The sequence below is a fragment of the Manis pentadactyla genome, chromosome 3 (genome assembly GCF_030020395.1).
Source record: "Manis pentadactyla isolate mManPen7 chromosome 3, mManPen7.hap1, whole genome shotgun sequence".
In the NCBI taxonomy this organism is placed as follows: Eukaryota; Metazoa; Chordata; class Mammalia; order Pholidota; family Manidae; genus Manis; species Manis pentadactyla.
In genome coordinates, this window is record NC_080021.1 from 114,069,610 (window position 1) to 114,096,730 (window position 27,121).

The 27,121-nt window shown below is 36.5% G+C and overlaps 1 protein-coding gene across 6 annotated transcripts in view; it reads right to left on the minus strand.

The window, feature by feature from the left end:
* The window catches only part of MKX (mohawk homeobox), a 56,147-nt gene that overhangs the window by 20,057 nt on the left and 8,969 nt on the right, over positions 1–27,121 (minus strand). For 5 of the 6 annotated variants that reach the window (XR_005030239.2, XM_036912281.2, XM_057498329.1 and 2 more), the window contains exons 4-5: positions 23,824–23,977; positions 22,054–22,389 (exon numbers count right to left, since the gene is read on the minus strand). Coding sequence is in view for 5 of the 6 variants with exons in the window: in XM_036912281.2 (XP_036768176.1) it covers positions 22,054–22,389; positions 23,824–23,977 (490 nt within the window). In the remaining variant the exon portion in view is untranslated. Of the gene's footprint in view, positions 1–640; positions 6,476–22,053; positions 22,390–23,823; positions 23,978–27,121 lie in introns of those variants that run through there. The other variant, XM_036912284.2, reaches the window with a different exon arrangement.

Here is a 27,121-nt window from a genome sequence, read left to right on the forward strand (position 1 = left end):
AGGTCCTAAGAGTGTTGTCTTAAAGACGAAGGTCAGTGGGGTTAGAAAACACAGGGGACATACAATGGCACACACCTGACTTTCTGGGTATGGAGGTTGAGGCGGGGGAGAGCTGATAAATCAAGCTTAAAGTAATGAAACCTTCTAAGTTGTGGATCCACTTGCTGGGTGGTTTCTTACAAAGGGAAAGTAGATTTGCAAATCTTATCAGATTGGACCAAGATTATCACTCTGCACAGAACCTAGTATGGAAGCTCCTTTTTAAAAAGGAATAAAAAAATTTTATATGCACAAATTACTTTACATGCAGTCAAGGCTATTAGGTGGCAGTGTTATGTCTAAGAAAGGATGAACAGCCATTGATATCTTCAGACATGCAATTGATGGTCTAAGACAGAATCTAATACAGAAGGAAACGTTATGATCACTGACTGGAACTACTATACAGAAGATACACAGTTGAATCAAGCTTGTATGGCCCTCTCAATGTTGGCCAAAGTTGGAGGGGGGTGCAGAGAGGAACCCTTTCACAACCAAAAATCTTGATAAATTTCTTGTATTTTCTGGTTTCATTTTCCCCAGAGCTGAAACAACATAAAATAACACCACCTCAGTGTACACACACACACACACACACACACACACACACACACACACACACACAGAGTCAGGAAATTCTGAGGCACATGAATATTTTTTATTTCACTTTTTTACAAGAAGGCAACCAACATTTTCTTAGCCTTCCAAAAAGCTTCAGGTTGGAATACATTTTGGTTAAATGTCAGCAAAGGAATTTGCTCATCATTCAAAAAGCACTTTTTCTTTCCAACCTTGGAATATATGTAGAAACTGGGTTGTGAATGGAATTACAAAAAGGCTCAGAGCCACAAAGGGAAATCCAGTTTTACCATTCCTAAAAGAGTTTTTTAGGGAAGCATCCTGTGCGGGAGGAAACAGGAATAATGAAGGATATTTATATAGCACAGCTTATCAAGTGCTTTCACAATCATTATGAACAGCTCTGTGATGCAGGTATTTTTCTTTCACTCATTTTATAGACAGGGAAATAAATTAGAGAAGTTAGATGATGTCCCTAATGTTTCTTGGTTAGTGATAAAGAAAATAATCTGAACACAGATTTTCAAACTCTAAACCATAATCTGAAGGCATGCACTGAAACCCAAAGGGCAGCTTCATCCGTAACAGGAAAATATTACTACACGTATTGCCACAAGTGTCAGAAACAAGAATGTGCACTATTGTCACTATTTAACACTGTACTGGAGGTACAATTCAGTGCAATAAGCCAGAGAAAGAAACCCATGGCAAAAATTTCAGAAAGGAGGTAAAACTATCACTATTTTCAAATAATATAATTGTATTACAAGAAAACAAGAAATTCAACTGAAACCCTATAAAAATGATATGCAAATTTACAGTAGCAGCAAAGTACAATATTAACATACTGAAATTAATGGCATTTTCATATAAAAACAATGCAGTAACCAGCTAGAAAAGTGTAATGGAAGAAAGGACCCTACTTTCAACAGAAAAGATTAAATACCTGGGAATGAATTTGACAAGAAATGTGCAAGACCTACTTAGTACATTTTGAAACATTAATAATGGCCACAAAAGAACACATGAAAGTTTTTGAATAAGATGATCCTATGTCGTAAAAATGTCAATTTTCTATAATTTTTCATAAATGTAACCCGATCCCAATAAAAATAAAAGTTTTTTTTGAGTAAACAAGTTGATCCTAAAGTAAATAAGGAAAAAGAAACAAGCAACAATAGCTAGAAAAACCATGAGAAAAGAAGGATTAATGAGGGAGAATAAGCCCAGTCAGATATAAATATTTTAAAGCCTCAATAATTGAAATAGTGTGGGATGGGAACATTAGTAAATAGAAAAATATAGAGGAGAATAGAAAGATGAAATAGATTCATTTTAAAATGTAGTATTTCTAACCAGGGAGGGAGGAGAAAGACATACAGATCAGTATGTGTAATTACATTTTTAAAAAAGGCTACATGGGGAAAAAGCAGAAGGAAAATCAAAGCATATATATAACTAGGACAAAATATTTGTTATAAATATCACAATCTAATCTCTCTACTCCATAAAGTGCTTCAAATTAACAAGATATCAACAAGAGATTTATAGCAAAAAGAATATGAATATATACACATAGAAAAAATGGAATTTTGTGACTGGTTTATATATATCACTTAGAATATTTTCATGGCTCATCCATTTTGTAGCACTTGTCAGAATTTCTTTCCTTTTTAAGCCTGAATATTATTCCATTACATGTATGTACCGCATTTGTTTATCCACTTATCTGAACAGACACCTGTGTTGCTTCCACCTTTCGGCTATTGTGGGTGTTATGAAGGTGGGTGTATAAAAACCTGTTTGAGTCCATTTTCAGTTCTTTGGGATATATATCTAGAAGTGGAATTGCTGGATCATATGGTAATTCTATTTGAGGAACCACCATATGTTTTTTGTAGTGGTTACACTATTTTATATTTCCACCAGCAGTGCACAAGGGTTCCAATTTTTTCACATCCTCACCAACACTTAACTTTTTTTTTAAATAATAGCCATCCCAATGGGTATGAGGTGCTATCTCATTGTGGTTTTGATTTGCATTTCTCTAAAGATTAGTAATTTTGAGCATTTTCAGATCCCACTGGCCATTTATATGTCTTTTTTGGAGAGACGTCTATGCAAGTCCTTTGCTCATTTTTTAATTGAGTTGTTCTATGTCATTGAGTTGAACAGTCTACCTTTTATATAAAATGGGGGAAAATAAGAATTTATATTCATATTTGCTCTCACATATAAAGAATGGCTGTAAGGGCACATTAAAAGGTAAATATCTTAAAAATGTAGTTAGATGATATCCCTCTATTATATATTATACAGTATCCTGTATTTCTTTGTAATATTTGACCCACTTCTTTGTTCAATGCTTGTCTTGTGTTATATGCTGTTTGCTGTGTTCAATGTTTTAGTTCCAATACATAACAGAAAGGATTCTCCATGATTATTCGTTGACTGACTGACTGCTGGAGAGAGTAATTTATCACATGAACATGTAACATAATTAGGGTACTAAACTGTCAGATACAAAATAGTCATGCTGGAAAGCAGAAAGAAGGGCCAAGGGATTGAAAGATTGAGCTTAGGGCTACATTATGAGTTTCATGTTCTGGTACTTTTACCTTGTGGATTTAAATCAAATGGAAAAAAATATCTCAAAGACTCCTTTCCTAAAATCACTAACCACTTTTTAAGATCATTTTATGCCATTTTTTATTCCTGTATCACATTCTTCACTTTTCCTAATAACACATGTATAATTCTCTCTATAAGGAACACAGGCATGAACCAGAGTGGGTTTTCTGGATTAACTGATTTGTTCTTTTTTCCCTAGAAACTTCGATACCACCCTCGGTTTCTAGACAGGCCAGGGGAATCAAAAGGGCAAGTCCACTACTATGGGCTACTGAGTTCAGAGCTGACGTCCACACCAGCTGTACTGACCTAGACACAGCCCACAGTGGTCACGAGAATACTGTGTGCCTAACCACCAACTCTGCTCCAAAGGGCCCCAAGGAAGCTCTGAACACACTAGTCCCCAAGAAGACCAGAAACCTCAGAGCTGTGGGTTCCAAACCTACGGTGGGGATGATGGTTCATTCTTAGGGGATCCCTGAAACCCCTAAAATTATAATCAGGTGTAACTGAAGAAACAAATTGCCATTTAACATCACCAGTGCCTTATAAAGAAACTGACAGTTCTGACCTATAAGGCCCCTTAGGTTTGCTTAGCATCCTGGAGAGTGGGTTTGAACATTCAAAGTGAGGCCTGCAAGAGTTTGTGAGCAAAACTGGAGAGAGCTGGATTATACTACATTACAAAAGAGCTTGGTGATTTTGAGGCAACTGGGGCATCAGGGGGTGAGTAGGAAAGGGTGAAAGGGGGAAGCCTGGAGCTAATGAGATACTGTGAGGCTGGGGACCTCACAAGGTGGGGCAGGCAGGGAAGAGTCCCGTGGGGGATGGCTAGAAGACATACAAGAACAGGGAAAATTATTGCTTCTGTGATATAAGGCCCTCCATGACTGCCTCCAAATTTTCCATACACCCTTATAACATGTACACATCTTCTGAGAGTAGCGGGCACCTGTGGCATTTGAGGAAAGGGGTACATTTTATATATGAATCAATGTGACATCAAAAAGGGACCACATGTGTGGATGGCAGCACAGCCCATAACCTGAATGCACTTTGGAAAGTACACGGTGCCACATGCTTTGAAGACAACCCTCGGGCAGAGTCAGAAATCTTCAGAAGGGTCTGACCTCCCACAGCATGAGTAATGTGGCCAAGAGAATCGTATTTACACCTAAAAGATCAGCGATGCCCCTGCTGCCATCTGGGCCACTCAAGTATGGGGTGGGTGTATGGGTCTTTGGGGACAGAGCCAAAGCTTTTTACCCAACTTTCAAAGCAGTCTATGGACAAAAGGAGGAGGAGCTCCAAGTAAGCAAAGAGCCACTGTTTTGGAGTGTTCTACTCCATGAACTATTTTTTTATTCTGACTATACTTAACCAGGATGGAGAACACTGTAAAATTAAGTAGAAAAAGCCTGAAGAGGAACTGAGAGATTCAGCTCTTTCTGTCTCTGCCATTAAGCAGCAGCCCATCAGTGAATCACTGCTCCCGACCATGAGAGAAATCTGGAATAATTATCCTTATTTTTACCTAGTAGAGTTATATAATGAAGATCAAATAAAATAACAGATGTTCATACACTTCCTACAGTACCTAGAGCAACACAATATATTATTACATCTAACTGGCATAGATTTGCTAACCTAAAACCAGAATAGTAAGTACAAAAATGACCTTAGTAAAAATATTTTTATAATTCAATCGTGGATATTATCCCCTTTGCCTGCCATAATAAACAATGGCATTCTGCTTTAAAGGATATTTTTATCATTCACCAAGCTTTTGAAGTTTCACTTTGTTCTAGTTCCACTTTACAACTTCTATTTTGTGATTCTCCCTACCTACTGCCTTGCTCCTCTGCAGGCGAGCACATCAAATTCGTGCAAAGGCAAAAGAGGATTTGTTTGGTTTTTCTATGCATGGCAATGGGCATGACATTTGATCTTAACACATGGATTAAGTCATTCATGTGCAGAGCCCAAAGGGAGGAACAGCTCCAAAAAAACAACCAGCTTTGTTGGTACTGCAACATCCAGAGATTCAGTCACTTCTGCTAGTTATAATTTATAGTCTGGCACTGAGAAACCCAACTGCAGTCTCTGTGGTTTAAATAAAATGTATCTACAGCAGCTTGGAGCCATGTTTTAAAATGTTCCATGTTATTTTAGTTCAAGGACAAGCTTTTAAAATTAAAAGAAAACTTTGGCTTTAATTATAGATTAAAAGTGAGGTTTTTTTTAAAAGGCATGCTGTTGAGTCCAATTTCTGAAGAAAGCATTCGAAATAAAAAGAAATTAATTCTCCTAGAGTAAAAATCTTCATAGAGGAAGATAAAAACATAAAATGAAAGCATACACTCCTACATAAAGACAACATTTTGTGGTTTTGAAACTATGATAGTCACAGTTCATCTACTGAGTATTATATTTTCCAACAACTTCAGTTACGTTTTTATGACCACGGTACAATATTTTAAAAGGCATAGCTGTTGACACAATGACAGACCTAATAAAAGGCAGTTGATACTGTTTAACCTTAAATGTAAGAAAAGCCTGGTTTCTTAGAATCTAAACTCAGTTTCTATTTGGAAGTTGAGTAATGTTGTCATTACAACAAAAGGATCCATTGCAGGATTATTTTAGAATATCAAGTGTCTGTGCTGTCCTTAAAACTTGATTCAATTTAAATCTAATGTTATTGGAGTGTCTCTATTCTGAAATGCAAGGCACAACTTCATTTTCTGCGGATTTAGGTAGAGTGAGTGGCCTGAAGCAGAAGCCTAAGTCAACGTATCCACAGAAGCAGTAAGTGAAGGTCTAGACCCCAGGCTCCAGGCAAGAGCTGTTTCCTGCACTGCCCTCAGCTTTCTGGGCTACTCAGGATGCTGCAGAAGGAACTGGAAGGCAGTCCTGTCTGCTTTCTCAACAGATATGCTGTCCTGTCAAAGGGAACAGCTCCCCTAGTAAAGGGCCCTATCACCTTTGCTCTGTGCCACACTTTTGCTCTTTACCCTCAAAACATTTTTGGACTCAATAGCCCTCAGGAGGGTTGCTTCAGGCAGGTGCTTGTCTCCCTCTGGTCACTGTTCTGTCTCTGGATTCCTTCTCTCCACAGAGATGCCCTGTGCGCCCTCCTGGGATTCTAAGGCCAGCCTATAGAGAAGGCTCTGTCCTAATCATTCCCAGTTCCAAGTGTCCATACCAGACTCTGAAAGAAAATGACCTGCAGTAGGACAAAGGAGGAGATTAAATAAATTCTGGACTGAAGGTTGTAATCAAAGATGCCTGAGCCACAGGCTGATCCTAATCTTCTGGAAAGGATTAGGTTGGCCCGGAGGAGCCTGAGAAGACCCTTCAAACTCACACATTCACTCCCTGAGGATGTACAAGTCCTGTTTTCAAATTACCCTGTAGGAAATGGGGATGATAATGGTACCTACTTCATCGGGTTGTTATGAGAACGAAATAAGAAAATGTATGTAAGTGCTTAGCATGATGCCTGGTGCTTGATGAGTCCTCAGTAACTACCTGTGATTATTTATTACTGTCATTATTATGTCCTGGTGCAAACATTTTGACCATGCTGTTCTCATCATCTCCCAGGGAGCTGTCCTGAGATAGAGGCCTCCAGTTTTTGACTGAGACAAGGATAACCGTGAACTCCGGGGGACTGGTGAGGCAGAGTGCCTACTGTGATGGGCTGCGACTGAGCCTAGCATAAGGACACAGGCTATCTTTGGAAGTAGGTGAAATGAGTCAGAAGGTAGAAAAAGACTTATAGAAGGAGGTGGAAGTATCTCTCAAAGACAAATTACCATCTTTGTAACTTTCCTCAGGTTTGGGAAAAAGTACAAGACTGTGGTCAAAAGCAAGGTTATAGAGTCAAACAGATATGAGTTTGAATCCTGCCTCTGTAACATGATAGTTTTTATGGGCAACTTCTGCTATTTAAGTCTGTTCCCTCATCTTCAAGATAAGGATTGTAATACACACATCACTGAGTTATTGTGGGGAGTAAATCTGATAACACATGTAGTAAAGCACAATGCCAGGCACTTGGTCAGTGCTCAATAAATGGCAGCTGTCATTTTATATGTAGTAAACATTCATCATACATAAGCAACTATTTAGTCATTTGCCTCAGAAATACATATGTAAGCTGTCATATTAAGATGCCTGCCTCATGTTATGAGATAAATGTATATATCCTTTAGTGAAGCAAGACTAACCAAATGAATAAAGAGAATCCATATGTGTTCTTTGTGCTCATAGGTAAGTAGTAGATTTTAGCTGATTTATTTACACAAGATTTGACTACTCAGTTAAGCATCTAAAGCAGTATAGTTTTTATACTTTATAATTAAAAGATCACACTAATGAGGATGCTTATTGTCTAAACATCTGAAGTTGAACAGGGCAAAACCTTCTCCAAATCACTGATAAGTGATTTCTGCTGGGATAGACAGAATTTTGTCCCCATGGCATTTTCCCCTTCATGTCACATCTGTGAATGTATTATGTTACAAGTTAAAGGTGACTTTGTGGATGTAATTAAGATTACCAATCAGTTGACCTTAAAATGAGGTGACTTTCCTGGATTATCTGGGTGGATTACCTGGATTATCAGTGCAATCACGGGAGCCCTTAAACACAGAGTTTTCTTCTGGTTGGAGACTCAGGGGAAGGCTGAGAGATTCAAGCATGAAAGCGACTCCATGTGCAATTGCTGGTTCTTAATGCAGGGGCCCAGAGAGAAGGAAGGGGCAGAGGCAAGGAAACAGGGACCTGAGTCCTATTATCACAAAGAAATGCATTATGCCAATGGCCTAATAAGTCTGTGAGTGGGTTCTTTCCCAGAGCCACTAGGTAAGAGCCCAGTGTGGCTGACACCTTGATGTCAGCCTAGTGAGAATCCAGTTCTGCAGGCCAGATTTCCAACCTCCAGAACTGTGAGATAGTGAAGGCGTTGTTTTAAGTTGCTAAGTTTGCAGTCATTTGCTACGCACCAATAGAAAACTAAGATATAGGCATAAAAACTGTTCTTTGATTTGTAACCACAGTCATCAGCTTTGAACCTGCTATGGTTAATTAATTAAAAAACACCAGATTCCACTCCTGACTGGGGTATACAAACTGTCAGTTCCTGGCACTATATGTGCCATGATCTCAAGCTGTCCTTCTGGTATTTCTCTTGCCCTTGCTTTCAAAGGCTTCACTTAATATTTTCTTAGAATAAATGCCTGGATATGCTGCTGTCCATTAGCATCTCCAAAAGAGGGTGTACAGGATCCTTGGAAAATAAAACTCTTCAAATCCCTATATTCCAGGAAAGGCTTGTAAAGGGATATGCTGCAAAAACTGGCTAAAAGTTAGGTCTGTATATGAACTGTTTATGCTGCCCAATGGTGAGACCAAGTAGTGATAAAGCCCTTGACCTCGTTGGAATGATCCTAGTGCTTCAAAGGATAGGCCAAAGCACTCACTGTATAACCCAGGGAAAAATCCTCCCAGTGTAACAAATACTGCCTGATACAATGACAATAAGGTCAGTGCAAACAAAGGACTCTGGAAAAGTGAGGTGCTCCAATAAAAGAGGTGCTGAGCTAGGAAAGACATTAGCAACAGTGGCCCATTTTAAATTAAGTACTGTATAAATAACAGTTTCCACATGTTGACAGCTGGACAATTAAGCATATCCCTGAGGGAAGAAAGAAAACTCAGAGAAAAGTATTCTGTGGTCAGCCCACCACAGACCAGAGACAGAGAAGTACGGAGAAATATTCAGTTGGCTCAGCCACAGTTGAACAAACAAAGAAGAATCTGGACAGCAGAGCTCTGAACAAAGACAATGCACTTTACTCACAAAGATTTTTTAAAAGAAAGGGAGAAAGAGGAAGAGGTAGCAGGAAAGGACAGAGAGAGACACACAAAAGGAAGGAACAAAAGAAGGAAAGACCTAAGGATATTCGGGGAAAGCCAAGATACTTTGAGATTTTCAAAATAAACTGAATATGCAAATTTTAATAAGTAATTTGTTGATATAATATTTCTGAAACATGATAACCCTTTCCTTCCCATGGTATCTTTTTATTTTGATGTATAACTTTAATCAACTACATTTGTAGCACTAGCTAAAAATTATTTAAGTACTACAAGTACAAAAGGGTGAAAAAATATGAAGCCCATGATTATTTAATGCTTCATTAATTGATAATTTTGCTTGAAGGAAAGATTGGCAAAAAGGAATGGAATTTTTAGCTCCTTGTTTTTACTTAAAAATTCCCATAAGTACTCACTCAAACAAGGAACTTAGTTTTCCACTGCAAGGAAGAAAAGAAAAGTTAGTTCTAACATGCCCTGCTACATGCTTAACTAGAGAGGAAAATTGTATCCCTTTGGATTCTAATCACACCACAAAAGTGTAGCATTTATTAGGTATACAACTGCCAAGGACAACTATATGATATTATTATAATTATAAGCATATTTAATTTAAATTATTTGGCTCTTTTTTTTAAGCACTGTAGCTTGGAAAGTCTTACCCATCATCATGTTTTATGCACATGAAACCTATCAGGAATTTTCCAGGAGTTCCCATGTTCCGTTCTCTATATAATTACTCTAGATTTATTACTCCTTTGATACTCAGACTCTTGCATAATTCTGAATGGGTACAAAACTATCAGAAACAAAGGAAACATCTTTTATGACAAAATCTTTTACTACCAGTCTGTATTACAGAGCTCCCTTTGAGATGGTGCACTGAACAAGCTTTATTTACTTCTATCCCAAAAGTCCCACTAAAATTACAGAATGTGAATTTAAAAACAAATAAATACCTTGCAGTGCTCAAAACAATAAAGGATATCAATGCCATATCAGAAAAGTTGAGAAATTCATGAAAGATGAAATGCATATGGCAGCCAACTGGTGAGGAAATCTAAACAAATTAGCACAGCTCAAAACAGGTGGAGGCCAAGACCGTGGCAGAATGTGAGCAGCTTCTCTCAAAAGGGTACAGGAGATACTCCAAGTTCACAGTCAGAGAATCAGCAGGCCATGAGGGGAATCATGAAGGTTACCAGGTAAAGGACAGACCATTAGGAGAAGGGAAAGAGGGAGGATAAGAGCATAAAACTGTTACTATTTAAAGGTTATATGATTGTGTATACTTTGACAATCCAACTGAATATAAGAAAAATATATAAGACCCAACAGATTTCCTATGTCAGTGTGATAGCTATTATAAAACATAACAAGAACTCATCTATAATAGAAACAATAAAAACAACAGAATAAAACATCTTGTAATTAACTTAATGAGAAATATGTAAGCTCTTATATAAAGAAAGTATAAAAATTCATTGAATGTCATGAAAGATAATCAGAATAAATGGAGAAATTTACCATGTTCCTGAGTAGGAAGACTTGATATAGTAAGTATAAAATATTCCCCAAATTAATATATAAGTTCAGTGCAATCCCATATTAATTTCCAACTGAATTTAAAAGATAGAACTTATCAAATTTATTCTTAAGTTCAAAGGGAAAAGTAAATTCAGGAGCCTAGATGAGAATATTTTGAAAAACTAAAAGTAGACATACCATGCCATATCTCATTTTAAAGCTACAGTTGTGGAAACAGTATGCTACTGATATAGGAATATTTTTAAAGTTTGATGGAATACATTAGGGTCTAGAAATCTGCACCTATAAAGGAAGTTACAGTATAATAAAGAGAGCATTTCAAATCAGTAAGGAAAGTACTCAGTAAATTGTGTTAGTGGGAAAAAAAAGAGACTGTTTATCTCATAGAACTTACAAACAAATTTTAGGTAGCTGGTAAGTATATAAATAAATGTATATAATTAAAACAATTAAAGTAATAGAATAAAATGTAGAAGCAAACTTTTATAATCTTGGGACAGATCTTCCTAAAAATGACACAAGACATAAACAACACACAGATGTATCCAAACATATGTCATCTCTCCTCTTAGCCTCCTAACCCACCCCCTCAGGGCCCAGTACTCTCCAGGGGCAGGCAGTGTCCTTTGCAGGCCACCAGGGGAGCTTTCTGTTGCCATACTCCCTGATGCTCCTTTGAAATGTTGGTCTTGTTGCTCAGAGCCCAAGTTCTGTTTCTAACAGAGATAAAATGGTTTGCATTTAACTATGACTTTCTGTAAACTGTGGCTTCTTCTCTCCCTTTGCATTTCATAGAATCTCAGATTATCAGAGGCATAAGGTACTTACAAATTGTCTTGTCACATGCCCTCATTTTACAGCTAAAGTAACCAAGGCCCTGGCTAATAAAGGCACTTGCCTTAGAACACATACCCAGTTGCTAGCAGTTCTGACTGAGCATGGAACTCCTGATTTCTAAGGCAACGCTCTCTGCTCTTGCCACACTGTAAGTTTGTGGGGCCACATCTACAAGTGAATGACTGCAGAGAAAATCTGGGCCTAGAAAATCATTTTCCAAACCAGAGATGAAGCAGCAGGAACTGAACTATGTCAAATGCAGCGGGAATTGAACTCTGTCAAAATGTAGATTGAATTTGTATTGCTTCAACTGAGTCTCTACTCAGACCTTTATGCTATCATTTTAATTAAAGCCCCTGAGAGACAGGATGAGGTCAACTAGGACATAATTCATTCACCTTTATGCTTCTCTTCTGAGCTTCCTAGTAGCATTTCACTGAGTGTGTGTGTTAGGGGGTGGGGATTAGGAATGGTATTTGTGGGTGGGTAGTATGTCACAAAATCATAAAGTTGAGCTTTTTTGTATTTACCTAGTGAGAGGAAAGTTATTGTAACTATAAACTAAATTTTACTGCTTCGATCATAGTAACTGAAAGTGGAACAGTTCTCAAACGCCTTTCAAGATAGTTGAGAATTACTATTCCAGATGATTTACATTTATACTTTTAAAAGCACATTTTAAGAAATAAAATAAAATCTTTTGAAAGAAAAAAGTACACAGGTTAGATAAACCAGAGGCCCCATGAGTTATGAGTAAATCTGAATTGGTGCCGTATTTCTGAAAAGGTCTAAAGAAAAGGAACCCAGGAGACACAATAAAGACTAAAACAAGACCAACTGCACTACTGACAAGGTTGTGAAAAAACTCCTTGATCAGCTGGATAGAGTTTAGCAGCTCAGAAGCGAACTGAAGGAGAAAAAACCCAGTTGGAATAAATGCAACCAAGACAAGGATAAAAGAAAATGCAAAACAATTGCACTCAGCCTCAGCTGCAAACTAACGAAGGCTATGTGGGTTTCCAGCAGCCACAGTGTGTCACAGGCATCTAGCTTTGTGCTAGGCTGAGACATCACAGCAAAGACACTTGGCACCAAGCGACTTCTGGCCAAGAATTTTACATTTAGAAATATAAGACCCAGTAACATTTAAGGAATTCTCCCTCTTGTCAGGTAGCCATCCTCTTGCCCTGAAGCCATGTGACAAATGATCCTGAATACCTCTTTGTTCTTTACACATCTGTTGTCTAAATCAGTGTAAAAACTGGAAAGAGAGACTCTGAATTCTGGCCTTTAGCAAAAGGGTACATTTTAGTGTCATAATGACAGTCTTGGCAGAACAGGGAATTCTTAGTTGAAATATCCCCACCATACTGAGAGCTTTGTCCACCATAACGGGAGTCTGGCTCAGTAGAAGGGACTATCAGTTCTAAATTCTAAATACACAGGCAACAAGGTGAAAACTTAAGTAGCAAACTGTTTCTTAGAAATCCCACTTTATGAATAGTCATTTCTGACAACCTTTGTGCTTTAAAAAGGTTTCATTTTCATTTGCATTGTTTTTCCATTTTTATTTTATATTACCAAAATATTTCTCTCAAAATCACTATTTAAAAAATTTTGTTCTTTTAATGTAATGAAGCTTGACCAAAGGCAGCATTGCTTTTGTGTACAGTGTACATATCATGGTAAGGAAAAGGGTACACATTCTTTCTTTCAAAGTGTTCATCTTGGTCACTGCACCATGTTCAAAGCACTGAAGCCAGTGGGCAAGAGGCTGTTTTTAACCCTACCTGCCATTCAGGGATTGTGGAAAATTCAACATGCTCTTGAGAACATTCTGGTCACAATGCCTTTGCTAAGGGGCTGCCCAGATCTGTGAGACAGTGAAGGAAAAGCTTCAGCTTTGTTTCCTCTGGGTACACCGAGTGGTGAGCCTGACCTGAGGAAATGCTGAAGATGAATCTGACTCTTAGTACCTCGGTGTATCTTGCACCATAGTGTCCTACTGTCCCGGGGGGACAGAGGCCATGGTTTGCCTCTCCTACTGGAAAGACCCCAAATGCAAATTGTTGGAAATGGATGAGTGATGCTGTGGCGTGAAGCTGTGGCTAATTTATCTTCCCAAGCCACTTTCCACTTGGATTGTAATTAGTACTCAAGTTTTTCCAACCACTTACAGGTAATAACTCAAATGTCTCCAGTGTGTGCACAAGGCAGAGGGAAGATAACCCCAGTCATTTTCAAAAGCTACTTTGTTTTCCTAACTATGTTCAATTTCTGTTGCTATTAACACAACTACACACCCACACACAGACACACACCCCAGCATTATTAACTGCTGGGGATCTTCTGCAAACCATTCCTATTTCCTCTGTTACCAAAGAATGATCCTTAGGTACTGTATGCCTATAACAACCTGCAATCTATAACCATGTGTAAAGACCTTTCCACAGAAGCCACTAATATGGAAAATCTTTAAAATGCACACAAACCTAGCTAAGTTCTCAAAAGTTCAACATTAATGACTTAAGTATTTTTTAAGCAAAAGCCAATTATCTGAAATTGCCAAAAACAATCAGATCCACTATTCCAAGGAAAGGATCACATCTCCAAGCAACTCATATCCCCAAACCCAAACAATTTCAATGTCTAGTGTAGAACCTTAAGCAATTCCCTAATCAGCAAATTCTGGGATTGAACTAGAGGATTCTTAAAGTTCACTGCTGGATTTATAAAAATCCTTGACTATTTCCCTCTTTAGTACAATGAAAATGAGAGAAATTGGGTAACAAGGCTGTCAGAGAAGAAAGGGAGGAAAGGGGCTTTATGCAGCTGTTCCTTAAACATGCCACCCTTCATCTTAACGGAAAACAAGAAGAATTCAACTTTTGTGAAAGAAATTCGGGACAGTGAACAAAATTATTATTTTCTGCTTCCTCAAAACTCACAATTATAAGTGCTATAATTTCTACTAGAAAACAAGAACATAAGCTTTCAACATTTAAAAGTACCAAGATTCTGGACTGGAAGAAAATACATATTTATCCTGAGTAAAAGTTCTCTTACATCAACAAGACAAATTTGACATAGAAAAATACCTCTTTAATTTTAGAAACAAAGTAGGGAGTCGGAAGGGAAAGACTAACTGCAACTCACCAAAAAAGAAAGGAAGAAAAGAAACCACTTCCTTATTCATTAAATAGAATGGCTGGTTTTCTTCACAGACAGTAAAACCCTTTTGACAACCTTTTAGTCCCAGGCTGGAGAGGTGTCAACGGGTCTTATTTGGTCTTGTCAGTATGTAAAGAGTTTACAAACCTAACTAAATTTAGAATTAGTGGGAGTTATATACTTATATCCTTATATACAGGAGAAGGAAAAAAAGGCCCTTTTATGCCAGCTTTGAGTTGGGCTTGAATTTTTATGACTTATTTAGAAGGCTTAGGGAATGAAAAAAGTCTCTTAATGGAAATACTGACACTGGCTTAAATATAGTGACATGAACAAGCATTTCTATGAGGCTGCACCAGGATATGACCAACCACTGTACCAAGTTCAAAATGCAGAGTATCCAAAAATCAGTTACAGCTGATTGAATGCCAGTAGTACAGAAAGGCCAGAATATAGAGAATACCCTTGCAGAATCAAAATTTCACATTGATAAACTTGTTTTTAACAGAAAAATATGTAAAATGCCTGGGATCTTTTATACATGCAGGAGATAGAAAATATACAATTTCTGCACAGACTTTCTCAAATTCTATCATAGGATTAAAAAGTCATTCTTAAAAAGTCAAAGCTGTCATGTCAACCCTGAGGGTTAATGTGGCAGAAGAGTTTAAATCAGTGAATCTAAATCTGTGCTTTGTTTCTTAAAGCTCCCCTACGAGGCTGTGTGCTAGATATAGACTGACAATACATATTGTTACTTAGTAAAGTAAAAATTCATGAAAGCTCCATTTATTTCTATTTCTCTATCTGCTATGCTTTTTTTTCTTCGGTGGGTTTTTTAAAACTAGGCTTTTCCTTTTATTACCCTTGCATGTTCCTGAAAGTCATTCTTTTATTTCATAATCAGTTTAGCTTCATTTTATGCTACGTTTTTATGTTGACTCTCTTAAACATCTCATAGTTCAAAGCCTACATTTTATTTCATCTTTTTCCTCTGATTTTAGCTTTTTTGCATTTGCCTTTTTATTTTTTAACCCATTTAAACTCTATTCAGGAAGACTTCCTCTTGTCATGTTCACTGACACACAGACACAGATCGATATATACATGTGTACATTAAATAGTCTTTTATGATTTAAGAGAGGCTAAATACATATGTACATTAAGTAGTCTTTTATGATTTAAGAGAGGCTAAATCATTAAAACACTAACTCACTCATTTAAGAAAGTTATGAAGCAAATATGTGAAAGACAGTCGTAGGTGCTTAGTGGACAATAAAATGAATAAAACACTATTTCAGGGCCTCAAAAAGCTCTTCATATGTACCAGGCAGTTCAGTATCAGCACGAAAGAAGAGATGGAGGCAGATAAATTTCAGAAAACTGTTTGTCTACATTCACACAAACTTGGAAATCAGTGTTGCTATCATTCTTAGGTACACTGGAGGAAACACAATGTAAAAGGACAGAGAATGTCAGGATCAAACACAGCCCTAAAAAATGTGCACATTTTCTAAAGCAAGCTTCTGCATACTTCGGCTTTGTTTGGAAGCCTTGGTGCTGTATGCAGCTGTCAGTCTCAGCACCTGCATTAGGTTCTTTCAGGCTCTCACATGACTCCAAGTAACCAACAAAGAAAAGTAAATGAAAAGCTACCCCTGCAGGTGCCAGCAAACTCCTCATGCCAATATTCTCTTTTTTTTGTCTGTCATTAATCTGTGTTTAATAGTAGGTGGAACCCTCATGCAATCTCATTTAAGTTGGCAAGTGAATCCATAAAGAAAATTTAATTGAAAGAATCAAGTTAATCCGAGTTTAGGAAATAATGCCATGTCAATTTGTTCCGTCATTATCACTGGTAAATAATTAAGAATCTGTGTTGTTCAAAATATCATGGTGAAGTTTCTATAATTCTATAGGAATCCCATGCCTACCCAAAGCCCAGAATTTCTATAAATCTGATTTAATAGATTATTGCTTTGACAGTAAGTAATTAGGAAGGCACCATTCTTTATTCAAAGGCTTTAAGGGGCAAGTTTAGGATTGTGGGTAATCCTAAAATTACTGATTTGAAAGGGTGTAACAGCATATAAAGAGCAAAAGAAGGAAGGAGTTCAGAGAAGAGAGGATGTTTAGTCCCACATGCTGTGTTAAATATTTAAATTTAGGAGGACAGAAAATTCTGTATTTTTTAAATTGGTACTTAGATTTCTATCTGGAAATTTCACTTATGTAGAATACCTCATTCCCTATGGCATTGGTAGGTGAGGTATTACTGCAGTAAAGATACAAGACAAGAAATTGGATAACCTTTCAAGTATCCCTTAAATGCTGCCAACAGGCTGGTGATAGAGAGTGTTACTGTTCTCTGTAGAAGCAGATCAACAGTCATTTGCATGCCAGGAAAAGGATGTCTGGAATAATCTAAAAGGGCAAAGCTTCATTCTTTCACTTACAAACAAGGAAGTGACAAATCGCATGTCCACAGAATCACACACTGTCTTTAACAGGTGACTCTTGACAAAGCTTTCTCTTGGCTACCAGGAGGCTTTCCTTAAGCTACCCTCAAATACAATACCTAACATTGATGAAACATATAAATTAGAAGTGATCATTCACTGTTGAGAAAGATCTGCCAAGGAAGCTCCTTAAGTCTTTCTTCTGACTCGTTTAACTCTGATTTCTATGATGAAGAACCTGGTACAAAACACAGGTAGAGAGCCTAGAACGGGGTTTGTGTGGAGTGGCTCATAATAAATATTTTTATCTGTGGAATGAATGCATTAAAACAGCACTTCAGCTATGAATGGAGTGTATCCCAGAAATGTACCTGTTAAGTTGGCTGTTTAGAACTAAGACTGCATTTCTTCTAAGAAACTATGCTATAAATTAAGGTTAAATTCCAGGCTAATTCAATAGTTTATTGAACCCATGAGCATACCTGGGTTTTACTACGGATAATACCAACTTAAATTCTAACATACACAAGTGTGCAGAGAGAGAAAAAAGAACATCTCTCCCCAGAGTGGGGTGGGGATCATCATTAGCCAAAAAGAAAGTGTCTGGAAATGGCATCGAGCCTTTGTCATTTTCCCAAACTTTCTATTCCTTAGTTTCCCTTCCCTCAGTAACCAAAATCCATAGTTCTCTCATTTTGGTCCAACTGTGGCAGGCCATCCAAATGGACTTGACCTCCTAAAGAGTCCCATGCACCAAATAAATGACTGCTTTTTTCCCCTCGGTCAAAATCTCCATTTTTTTTTAGGGATATTCACCTCAGCCAAGTGGAGGGGAAGCTAATCTGATTAATTCACACTAACATAGAAATGAGTTCTATCCACTGATATGTTTTTCCTACACCAGATGTGTATAATTAAGAGAGATTTTAGACAGTTAAACAAGATGATGCTTAAACATTCAGCCTGTGGGAGCAGGTTAAATTTATGAATCATATACTAGCAGAGCAGTGGGTCTCAGAGAGTAAACATTCAAATGTACTAGCCATTTACATGTTGATCATTTGTAAGCTACAAAAAGAACCCAATAGGGACTTGTCTCCAGCCAAGCAAGACTTGCCATATTTCTCCATCAGTACTTCTTAGAAACCCCGCCTCTCCCCTTCAGTAAATAAGGAAATTTAAAAGGCTTAGTTTTGAGGGAAAATCAAACTCGAATCCAGGTTAGGAAAGGTACCAATGAGGACTCACTCTGTAAGGTGGCGGAGATGGCAATGGTTCTTTCACAGATGGTCCCACCTAGAGAGTACGAGCTGATGCAGTAGGAACGGAGGTGGGTATTGAAGTCCCTATCGTGACACCTTAGAAAGCAAGGTGTAATAGGAATTCACTCCATCCAGTATCTGAAAATTATCATCCATAATGTAACATGATGAAAAGGATTGTAATTTTAATTTAGATTTTAATTCCATGGATGACACAGAGTGAATAAATTTTCTTAAGTATTATTTGATTGTATTTAGAAGCAATGATCTTACTTCTGATCAATTCTAGTGCTATAACTGCTGCTGTCAGAAATGTTTTAAACAATATTACTATGCTCCTGCATGATGTGGAAGAATGCAAATTAGAGAAATATTTAATGTTTACATAAAAATCAATAAAAAATGTTTGTATCTACTTTGATAGTGTCTAGTAATATCTTGAATTAGAGCATTACTTTATAATCTACCAGGCTGTCCTTCCTAGAATTTAACAAGAACAAGTGAAAAGAAATTCAGTGATATATTATCCTTTCACACACCAACTCATTCATTTGGCTTTTTGATTTAATGAAATGTACTATGAGATAGCAACTCTTAGAAAAATGGGTTGGAAAAATGGGTAAAATTTCTTAGCATAGATAAACCAATAAATTGTATTTAAAGGTGACCAAGTCTTGAAAAAAAATTTTTAAGTTGAAATCTTTTTACTACAGGAAGTGGAGTGGGGGAGGGAAGTGGCATTTAATAGCAGACTTAGAATTCTGATTTCTATTCAGGTGAGAGAAGAAAGATAAAACTAGAGGAATTGAAGGGATTCAGAATAAGCCTATAAGCTGGAGAAAAAGGTAGCAGTTGCTCAGAAAGTATTTACTGAAATGCCCCGTTCTGCTATTTGAGTACGAGCGGTAACCCAGCTACAAATGTAGCGAAGTCCTCACTCATCTCCCACACAAGACAGCCATTTACTGCTTTGGTGTGAAATTTAGCAGACTCATCGTGTACCACCACCAGTCTTTTTAAATTCTCCATCCACAGAACCAAAAAACTTTTTCTGTTTTTCTTTAAAGTTTAGCCACATGCATGGAAGACCAGAAGTTCATGTGTCCAGGCTGCTTTCTCACTGCTTACAAAATAAAAATAGGTTTTTATTTAAAAATAGAACTTGGCAAATGAATAGTCCATTGGAATGCCTTAATGAAAATAAATGGCTAAAGATAGTTAAACTTTGAAAAGCATCAACTGAACAGGCATGCCATTCCCTCTTTGATTTTCTATTTTGTCATCTTTCAAAAGTGCATGTGTTTTCAGAGGACCCATCACACTGGGTGTATTTCATAAACATATGGTCTTTTTTTCCCTGGGCAACAGAAATATTTGTAAGAAATTTAAAAAATGGTCTTTCAATTACCCCACCTCATTAAAATTAATTTTTATTGTTACTAAAAATTTTTCTTGTTCTTGTCTACACACGTGTATTGTATTTATCATGTCTATAACATGATACTTGTATTTAGTGTTTCCACAATTTTACATTGTTTATCACACTGTTTATCAATATTTCATGTTTTATATTCATGAAGCATTAGGATCATAAATAAAATTCTGACTTTCATGCTACCTGGTTTGGGATTAGGATAACACTTACATTTTTAAAAACTGAGTTATTTGCAATATTTTTATATGTTCCAGAAAAATGTATAAAGTATGGGAATTGATTATTTTTCAAAGTTTGAAAAAAATTCAATGAATCCATCAAGTTGTATGTTTTGGGAACTGGGTTTGCTTAAACCTTTAGTTTTTCCTGAATTAGTGGACATTTAGAGCTTTTCTCATTATTAATTTATATTTTAATTTGTGTGGATAATTCCAATTTATTTCATATACTCCTTTGCACACAGTATATTGTCAAATAATTGTGCATAGTGCACCATAATTTTTAAAAATATTTTTTGTCTGATAACTATATTTTGATTGCTATATCTCCTTTTTCATTTCCAACTTAATTGCCTATTTCTTTTACTATTGCTTTCAAAGGGTCAACTCTTGATATATTTTTCAACTTTCTAATTTACTTTTTTTTTGTTTTATTTTCAGTCTTTTTTCAATTATCTGTACTTGAGCGACCTGATTTCTTTTTCTTTCTCTGTAAATAAACATTCATAAAGCTCTGAATTACCTCCAAGTTCTGCTCAGGTAATGTTAGTTACATGTTAGTAGGTGGTTTTAAAATTTTTGTTATTAGCTAAGTAGTCTTTTATGGCATCTTTTAATTCTTCCTAAGTCCACTTATTATATACAAGACTATTTTTGTATTTCAGACTGTTTGGAGTTGTTTTCATTGTTGGAGCTGGAAATACAAACAGGATATGAAATTGATTTAAGTCTTCAAAGAGGTATTGAGATTTTCCCTGAATCCTCATAGATAATGTATTTTGTACACATTTGGAGATACTTGAAAGTCAGATTTCTGGCTAAATAATCTGAAGGGCATATTAAACAGACCAAATTTAAGTTCCTTTACAAAGTCATACTGTTAACGTATCAAGGTCCTTGATATAGGAACTCTATGTTATAACATTTGTGTAATAGCATAGTGCCTAGCATATCATAACTACTCAGTAACAGATTGGGGGCAGGATGTGTAATAATAGTCATAGTAATCTAGATGTAGTCATTATGCTCTTCCTTCCTCTTATACAGACTCAGCTGCACTGCTGATCTGGAGAAGGCAACCATCTCCGTGTTCTTGGTTTGGGTCTTTTGTATCTGTGATATAACATAGCTGGACAAGATGCTTTCTGAAGTTATTTCCAGTCTAACTAGAGTATTATTTTATAATCTATCAGGCTTTTCTTTCCTAGAATTTAATAAGATCAAGTGAAAACACTTCTAAATCTCATTTGTTGGCATTTTCAGGACCCAAACTCTATCTACACTGGATGTAGGTCACACATACCCTTTGTTCTGAAGCAATTTGCTCAAACACTCTTTATGAGCAAAACTCTCGGGGAACTGAAAAGATGGGAAATTTTGCCAAATTCACTATTCCATCTGAAAGTTTTGGACAGGTAGAAATAGATTATTCCATTATTTCAGGAGTAAAAGTAAAAATTTCAAAGCTATTTGTTAGTCCTATTTTGTGCTTTCCAGGAATAAAAGTAAAATTTGCAGAGCAAAAATCTATACTTTTCCTTCACAAAAGGCTTGGCATCCATGCTAATTTCTATTCTTTTCCCATCACTACTAGCAATCAAAGAAATTAAGAGAAAAGATGGAATACAAAATATTTGCATGGCTGGCTATAATCCAGGACATTCCTCTATTATAACTGATTCATAAAGGTCAATAATATATTACATCTTCTCTAAGGAGATATACATCTTTAAGATATTTATCAGTAAGATAAAAATTATTATTAAGAATGCAATTCTTATCATTATTATTATAGAACGAAAACTTCCCAGTAGATTAACATCTACTAACATCTAAAACAAGAGGAAACTTTCAAACTTTCAAAATTATGGGAAATATGTGAATACTTAGCTGGATGCAAAGGCAATAAAAATCATGCTTTTATGCCTGTGAAATAATCGCCTTGCTGCAGTTTTGTTTTAAACAAGGTATCACAAAAAACACAGACTTACCTGTGCGATAAACAAAGTTGCCTTCAGTTTCTGACAACGAGGGAGACACCAATTCTTCTTCAAATTCATTGGAACTAAAAGATCCTGAATGGCTTCTTTGTCTTGTCTTTCCCATCATGGCAGCATTCGTGGCCATGACACGTCTCAAAGAGTCGTTAAGGTAACGGTTCAGCAGACTGCTCTTGTATTTGGGGGGTGACACGTAGTCCTCATGGGCCTGAGACTCTGGCCTCCCTCCAGCTTTTATGACCGAGCTCTCACTTTTAATCACAGGATGGTGAACTGGATTATTATAGCCCCCTTCATTCATGTGGTTTCTTGCAGGGTTTTCTCCATCTAAAGGGGAAAAATATCACTAGGTAGTACTTACATATATTTTTCCCTAGTCACCTAATTGTTATATTTAATCATTAAATCTATGTGTAAAGGAAGAATATTTAAAGCGTATAAAATTATCTTTGATATTCAAGATTACTTTTTAAGCAAAGGAAAGCAGGAATCTATGTAATTTCTCCCTATGGTATTTTCCTTTTAATGAATTCCACAGAAAATGTTATTCTGAAACCTGATAAATCTATAAACAAGAGGAAACTGCCATAATTCTGCTGGTCATTTATAGTACTGCAAAAGTGAAGTTACCAGCTACAGGGCATAAATATGCAAAGAAGTAAAAAGCTAACTTTTTCAAACAATAAGGCTTCTCTCTCACTTACCAACTTCACATTTCCCTGTATGGCCCCGGAAGATGACTGGTTAGCCAGAGACGGGTAAGATTCCTCAAGGGAGGAACAACCTAAGACAGGCACAGTCGCAGGGGGGCCATCAGGTGAGAAATTGTGGATCAACAGAGGTGAGGCTTAGAACCTCACCCCCCCGTTCTGAGAGAAATCTTCTGCATACGTGGATGTTTTATTGCCCTTGTCTAGCTTGGATTAACACATAGTCTACAGGCACACACCTGATCATCTACATTTGCTCTCTTACAACACTAAACTATGTTTTCTACCTTTATCTTGTATCTACCTACCACTTCAGCATTTTATTAAAAATAATAATAATAAAGAGAGAAATGTGGTATCCACATATAAATCAAGTATAAAAACCAAATGAGTATTCATATTTGAACTGACTGTTTAGAGTTCATAACGCATGAGCAAAACCGAAAGTTTCTGTGATGACTGCCCTTGTACTGTTCACTATGTAACTTATTCATTATGTAAGAATTTGTTCTACATGTAAAAACTTGTTTGTTATGCCTCAGAAGATTGGAGACTGACAAAAATTAGGCTTGGGATGGATTAATGATTGTGCATTGAGCATTGACTCCCCTATACAGAATTTTATTGTCGTTAACAACCATTTGATCAATAAATATGAGAGATGCCCTCACAAAAAAAAAAAAAAAAAAAAAAAAGGACAGACTTCCAATGGTAAAATAAATTAGTAACCGGGATGTAATGTATAGCATAAGGAATATAGTCAAGATATTGTAACAGCCTGGTAGGGTGATAGCTGGAACCTAGAATTATGTATATAAATGTTCTACCACTGTGTTGTACACTTGAAACTCATGTAATGTAATACTGTGTGTCAACTACCCTTCAATAAAAAATAATTATTTAAAAAAAAAAAAGTGAAGTTACCTTACGTAATAAAAAAGAAACGTGTGGCACCATGATGTTTTGTGGGACCAACCTTAAAAGTAGCAGTTGAGGTGAATTTCTTATTCAGAGGCAAAAGAAAGAAAGCAAAATAAAAATATTCACACACCTTCAGAACACGAATCATTGCTGCTCACACTAAGCCGCTCAGCATTTCCTTGAACATACTTGTTGTACAACTTGATTCTTAAAGCCCAGCTTAAATCTGGCTGTCGAACAGTATTCTTAAGCCGACGTCTTGCATTAGCAAACCAATTTGACACCTAAAAAATTTTTATTTTTCAATTAACAAAACAAAAAATACCAACCATCATATAATTACTTTTCCATAAAGGGCCTAAACCTTTCTCAGTATCTCTGATTATTAAATAGTCTCAGGTTGTGATAGTGCAGGACATTCATTCAATTCATTCATCTACCACCCATGCTGAGCACTTACTACAGAGATTGAGCACTTATTGTGTTCTGGGAATAAACAAAGAAAGAATGAACAGATCTTGCCATCAAAATTTCAGTCCAGTAAGAGGAAGGAGATTATATAAATAATCCTCATACAGGAAAGAAGGTGATGAATAGCTTAAGAGGTATTAAAATAGAGTAATAAAAGAGTCCAAAAGAAGGAGGGGTTACTTTCATATGGGACTCAAGACTTCATGGGGAATTTAAGCTCAGCTTTGAAGGAGTACATCAGATATAATGGGCAGGTAGTGTGTACTGAACACAGAGGACACAGGATCAAATATAAGTCAAATTCCAAAGGCACTGTGGTGGGTGAGGAACGGGGAGAACGCAGGTGACCTTGAGTCATCAACCTGTGTTACCAATAGAAGGATGGTGCCATTTTGAGAAAGAAAGCAGAACTGTGGAAGGCTAAAATGATGTGTTTGGCTTAGGGAATGTTCAGTTTGAGGCAGTAGAAAAGCATATAGGCAAGATGTGCAGCAAGAAAATAAAAATGGTATCTGAAACTTAAGTGAGAGGAGGACGAGGTCTGGGTTAAGTGCACAAAGATGACAGCTCAAGCTGTGATAACAGGCAGAAGCAATGATGGTCAAGAAACAAACCACAGAAAGCTCCAGTGATTAAGGAGACAAGACTATAAAGAGCAGTTAGAAAAACAAGCAGTGATAGAGCAATCAGACAAGGAGAGAGAGGAAAAAAAGCAAATCACACCCAAGCTTGAAGCTGAAAGTCAGGTGCTTCCAAAGCAAATAGATGATGACAATGAAACGAACACTGTAAAACAAGGCAAATTACTTCCATCGTTTTCTTTTTAAGGTGCTACTGGATTTCTAGAGGCTAAAATGGAACTTGAGGTTTCTTTTAACATCAGGCTATCATCACAATATATACATTAAAAACCTGAAAGGCCAATCTTTGCCTTTAAAAGAATGAAATGTGGAAAGACGATTACATCTTTCTGCCAATTTATTCCAGAATATGACCCCCCACATTGGTATAATGATTTGTGTGGCAATGATTGCACTGGAAGGTTTTTTCTTTTTTTTTAGATTTATATTATAAATACTCAAAATTTTCATATTGTGCAAGCCCTAATTATTTAATTGACTGATGGTGAATCCTATTTTTTTAAAAAACAAAACTGCCTTTTTCTTTCTCTTTGTCCCCATGGGTAAAGCATGGTAGTTGTTCCCAATTTACACACACACATGATACATAATGTATATTCAATATTACCTCCTTTGTGTCTTGAGCAATGATAACTGTCCTCTTAAACTGATGTGCAATATGATGCTTCACCACAGAATTTAAAAGTCTTAGTCTTTATCAACTCCTCTTCTCGTCAAATGTGCTATTATTACTATGATTTAGTCTGACTTCAAATTTTGTCTTCTCCAGCCTCTAGACAGACAACTGTTGAGATTATTCATCCAACAAATATATATTGAGTAGCTTTTGTGCTTTAGCCACAGTGTTAAGTGCTAGGAACAGATAAGCTTTGTTACCTGCACACAGGGAAGGAGAGCAATGAAGAACTTCCATGATTGACTGTGATACATGGGTGAACGTTTGTTTTGGAAGCATGAAATGCCGGGGGCATTTCTTCACTACATTTCTCAAGCCTCTCTCTATTTTCCAAGTCATGGCCAGAATGTTTGCTCAAGTCCTCGTTACTAGTAACTGGGAATTTTAGAACATTCTTTTTTCAAATTTCCCTATCTTCCATTCTGTGTACTTGAGTGGATCTTAACAACCACCATCAAATTTAGGTGTTGATGGCGCATTATGATTTAATCACTCAACTTCTTCAAATCCTCATTAATATTTCATCCTATAACTGGGGCACAATGAAAAGAGACCTGGTTTCCTGTTCTGACTTTGCCAAAAATAAGCTGTGTGAATTTAGAAAAGTCACTCAACTTTCTGAACTTCAAACCCTTCATCTATAAAATGCATTAGATGGTTCCTAACATCCTTGCCAACTCTAAAAGCTAAGATCTGTGAATACAACCCATGCTCCTCTATAAAAGTACTAATTCATTCCCTTTATAGTTGATTCTAAACTATCTTCTGCTCTTGACCACTACTCTGTCTAGCAATTTTATTATGTTGATGTCCTTCTTTGCTCCTCTCATACACAGGACATACAGCAACTTACTCTATGCCTATGTCACTTATATTTATTAGACTCCAACTCCAAAACTTTTTTACTTTACTAAACATCATATAATGCAGATTAACCTTAAATCTTAACTGATTTTAAATCTTAACTAATCTTAAATCTTAATACAGCCACTAATACAGTGTAAAATCCAAATCTTATGCAACTCTTTGTATTTTTATTAAAATGTAATGGTCTTCTAATTAAAAAAACATTATACACTATAATTCTGACATACAAAAATGGGAACTTTGTCATGGTGAGATTATAATTTTTCATATGTAGGAATCATATCTTATGTTTTATAAACTTGTAGTTCTTACCATAGTATATTAGTTACACATTAGGTTTTCCAGAAAGGTTTGCTGATGTCTAACAGGCTGTTTCTAAGCTGATTTCAGAAGTTTGACTGGCACCCAATCTGCTAATATATTTACTCTGCCAGATTTTATTACCAGAAATATACAGTACAACCTAAGGGCTGGATATAGTTCAAGGTGTTTAATATCTGCTTACATTAGATTGTGCAAACAGCAGACAAATGGTTGGTTAACAAATTTGCATACATACTGTTTTGCAATTTTTTTCCTGATGAATTAATGGAAACCCATCTATTTCACTGAAGGTAAAAATACCAGTTTAAATTTTCTACCTGTAACTTACTATGATTTCTTCAGGTTGTCAGGCAAATTCTCTTTAAATTCTGTTTTATATGAAATAGGCCTTACCATGGCTAAGTTATGGGCCTTACCATGGGTAAGTCACCCTTACCATGGATAAGCAC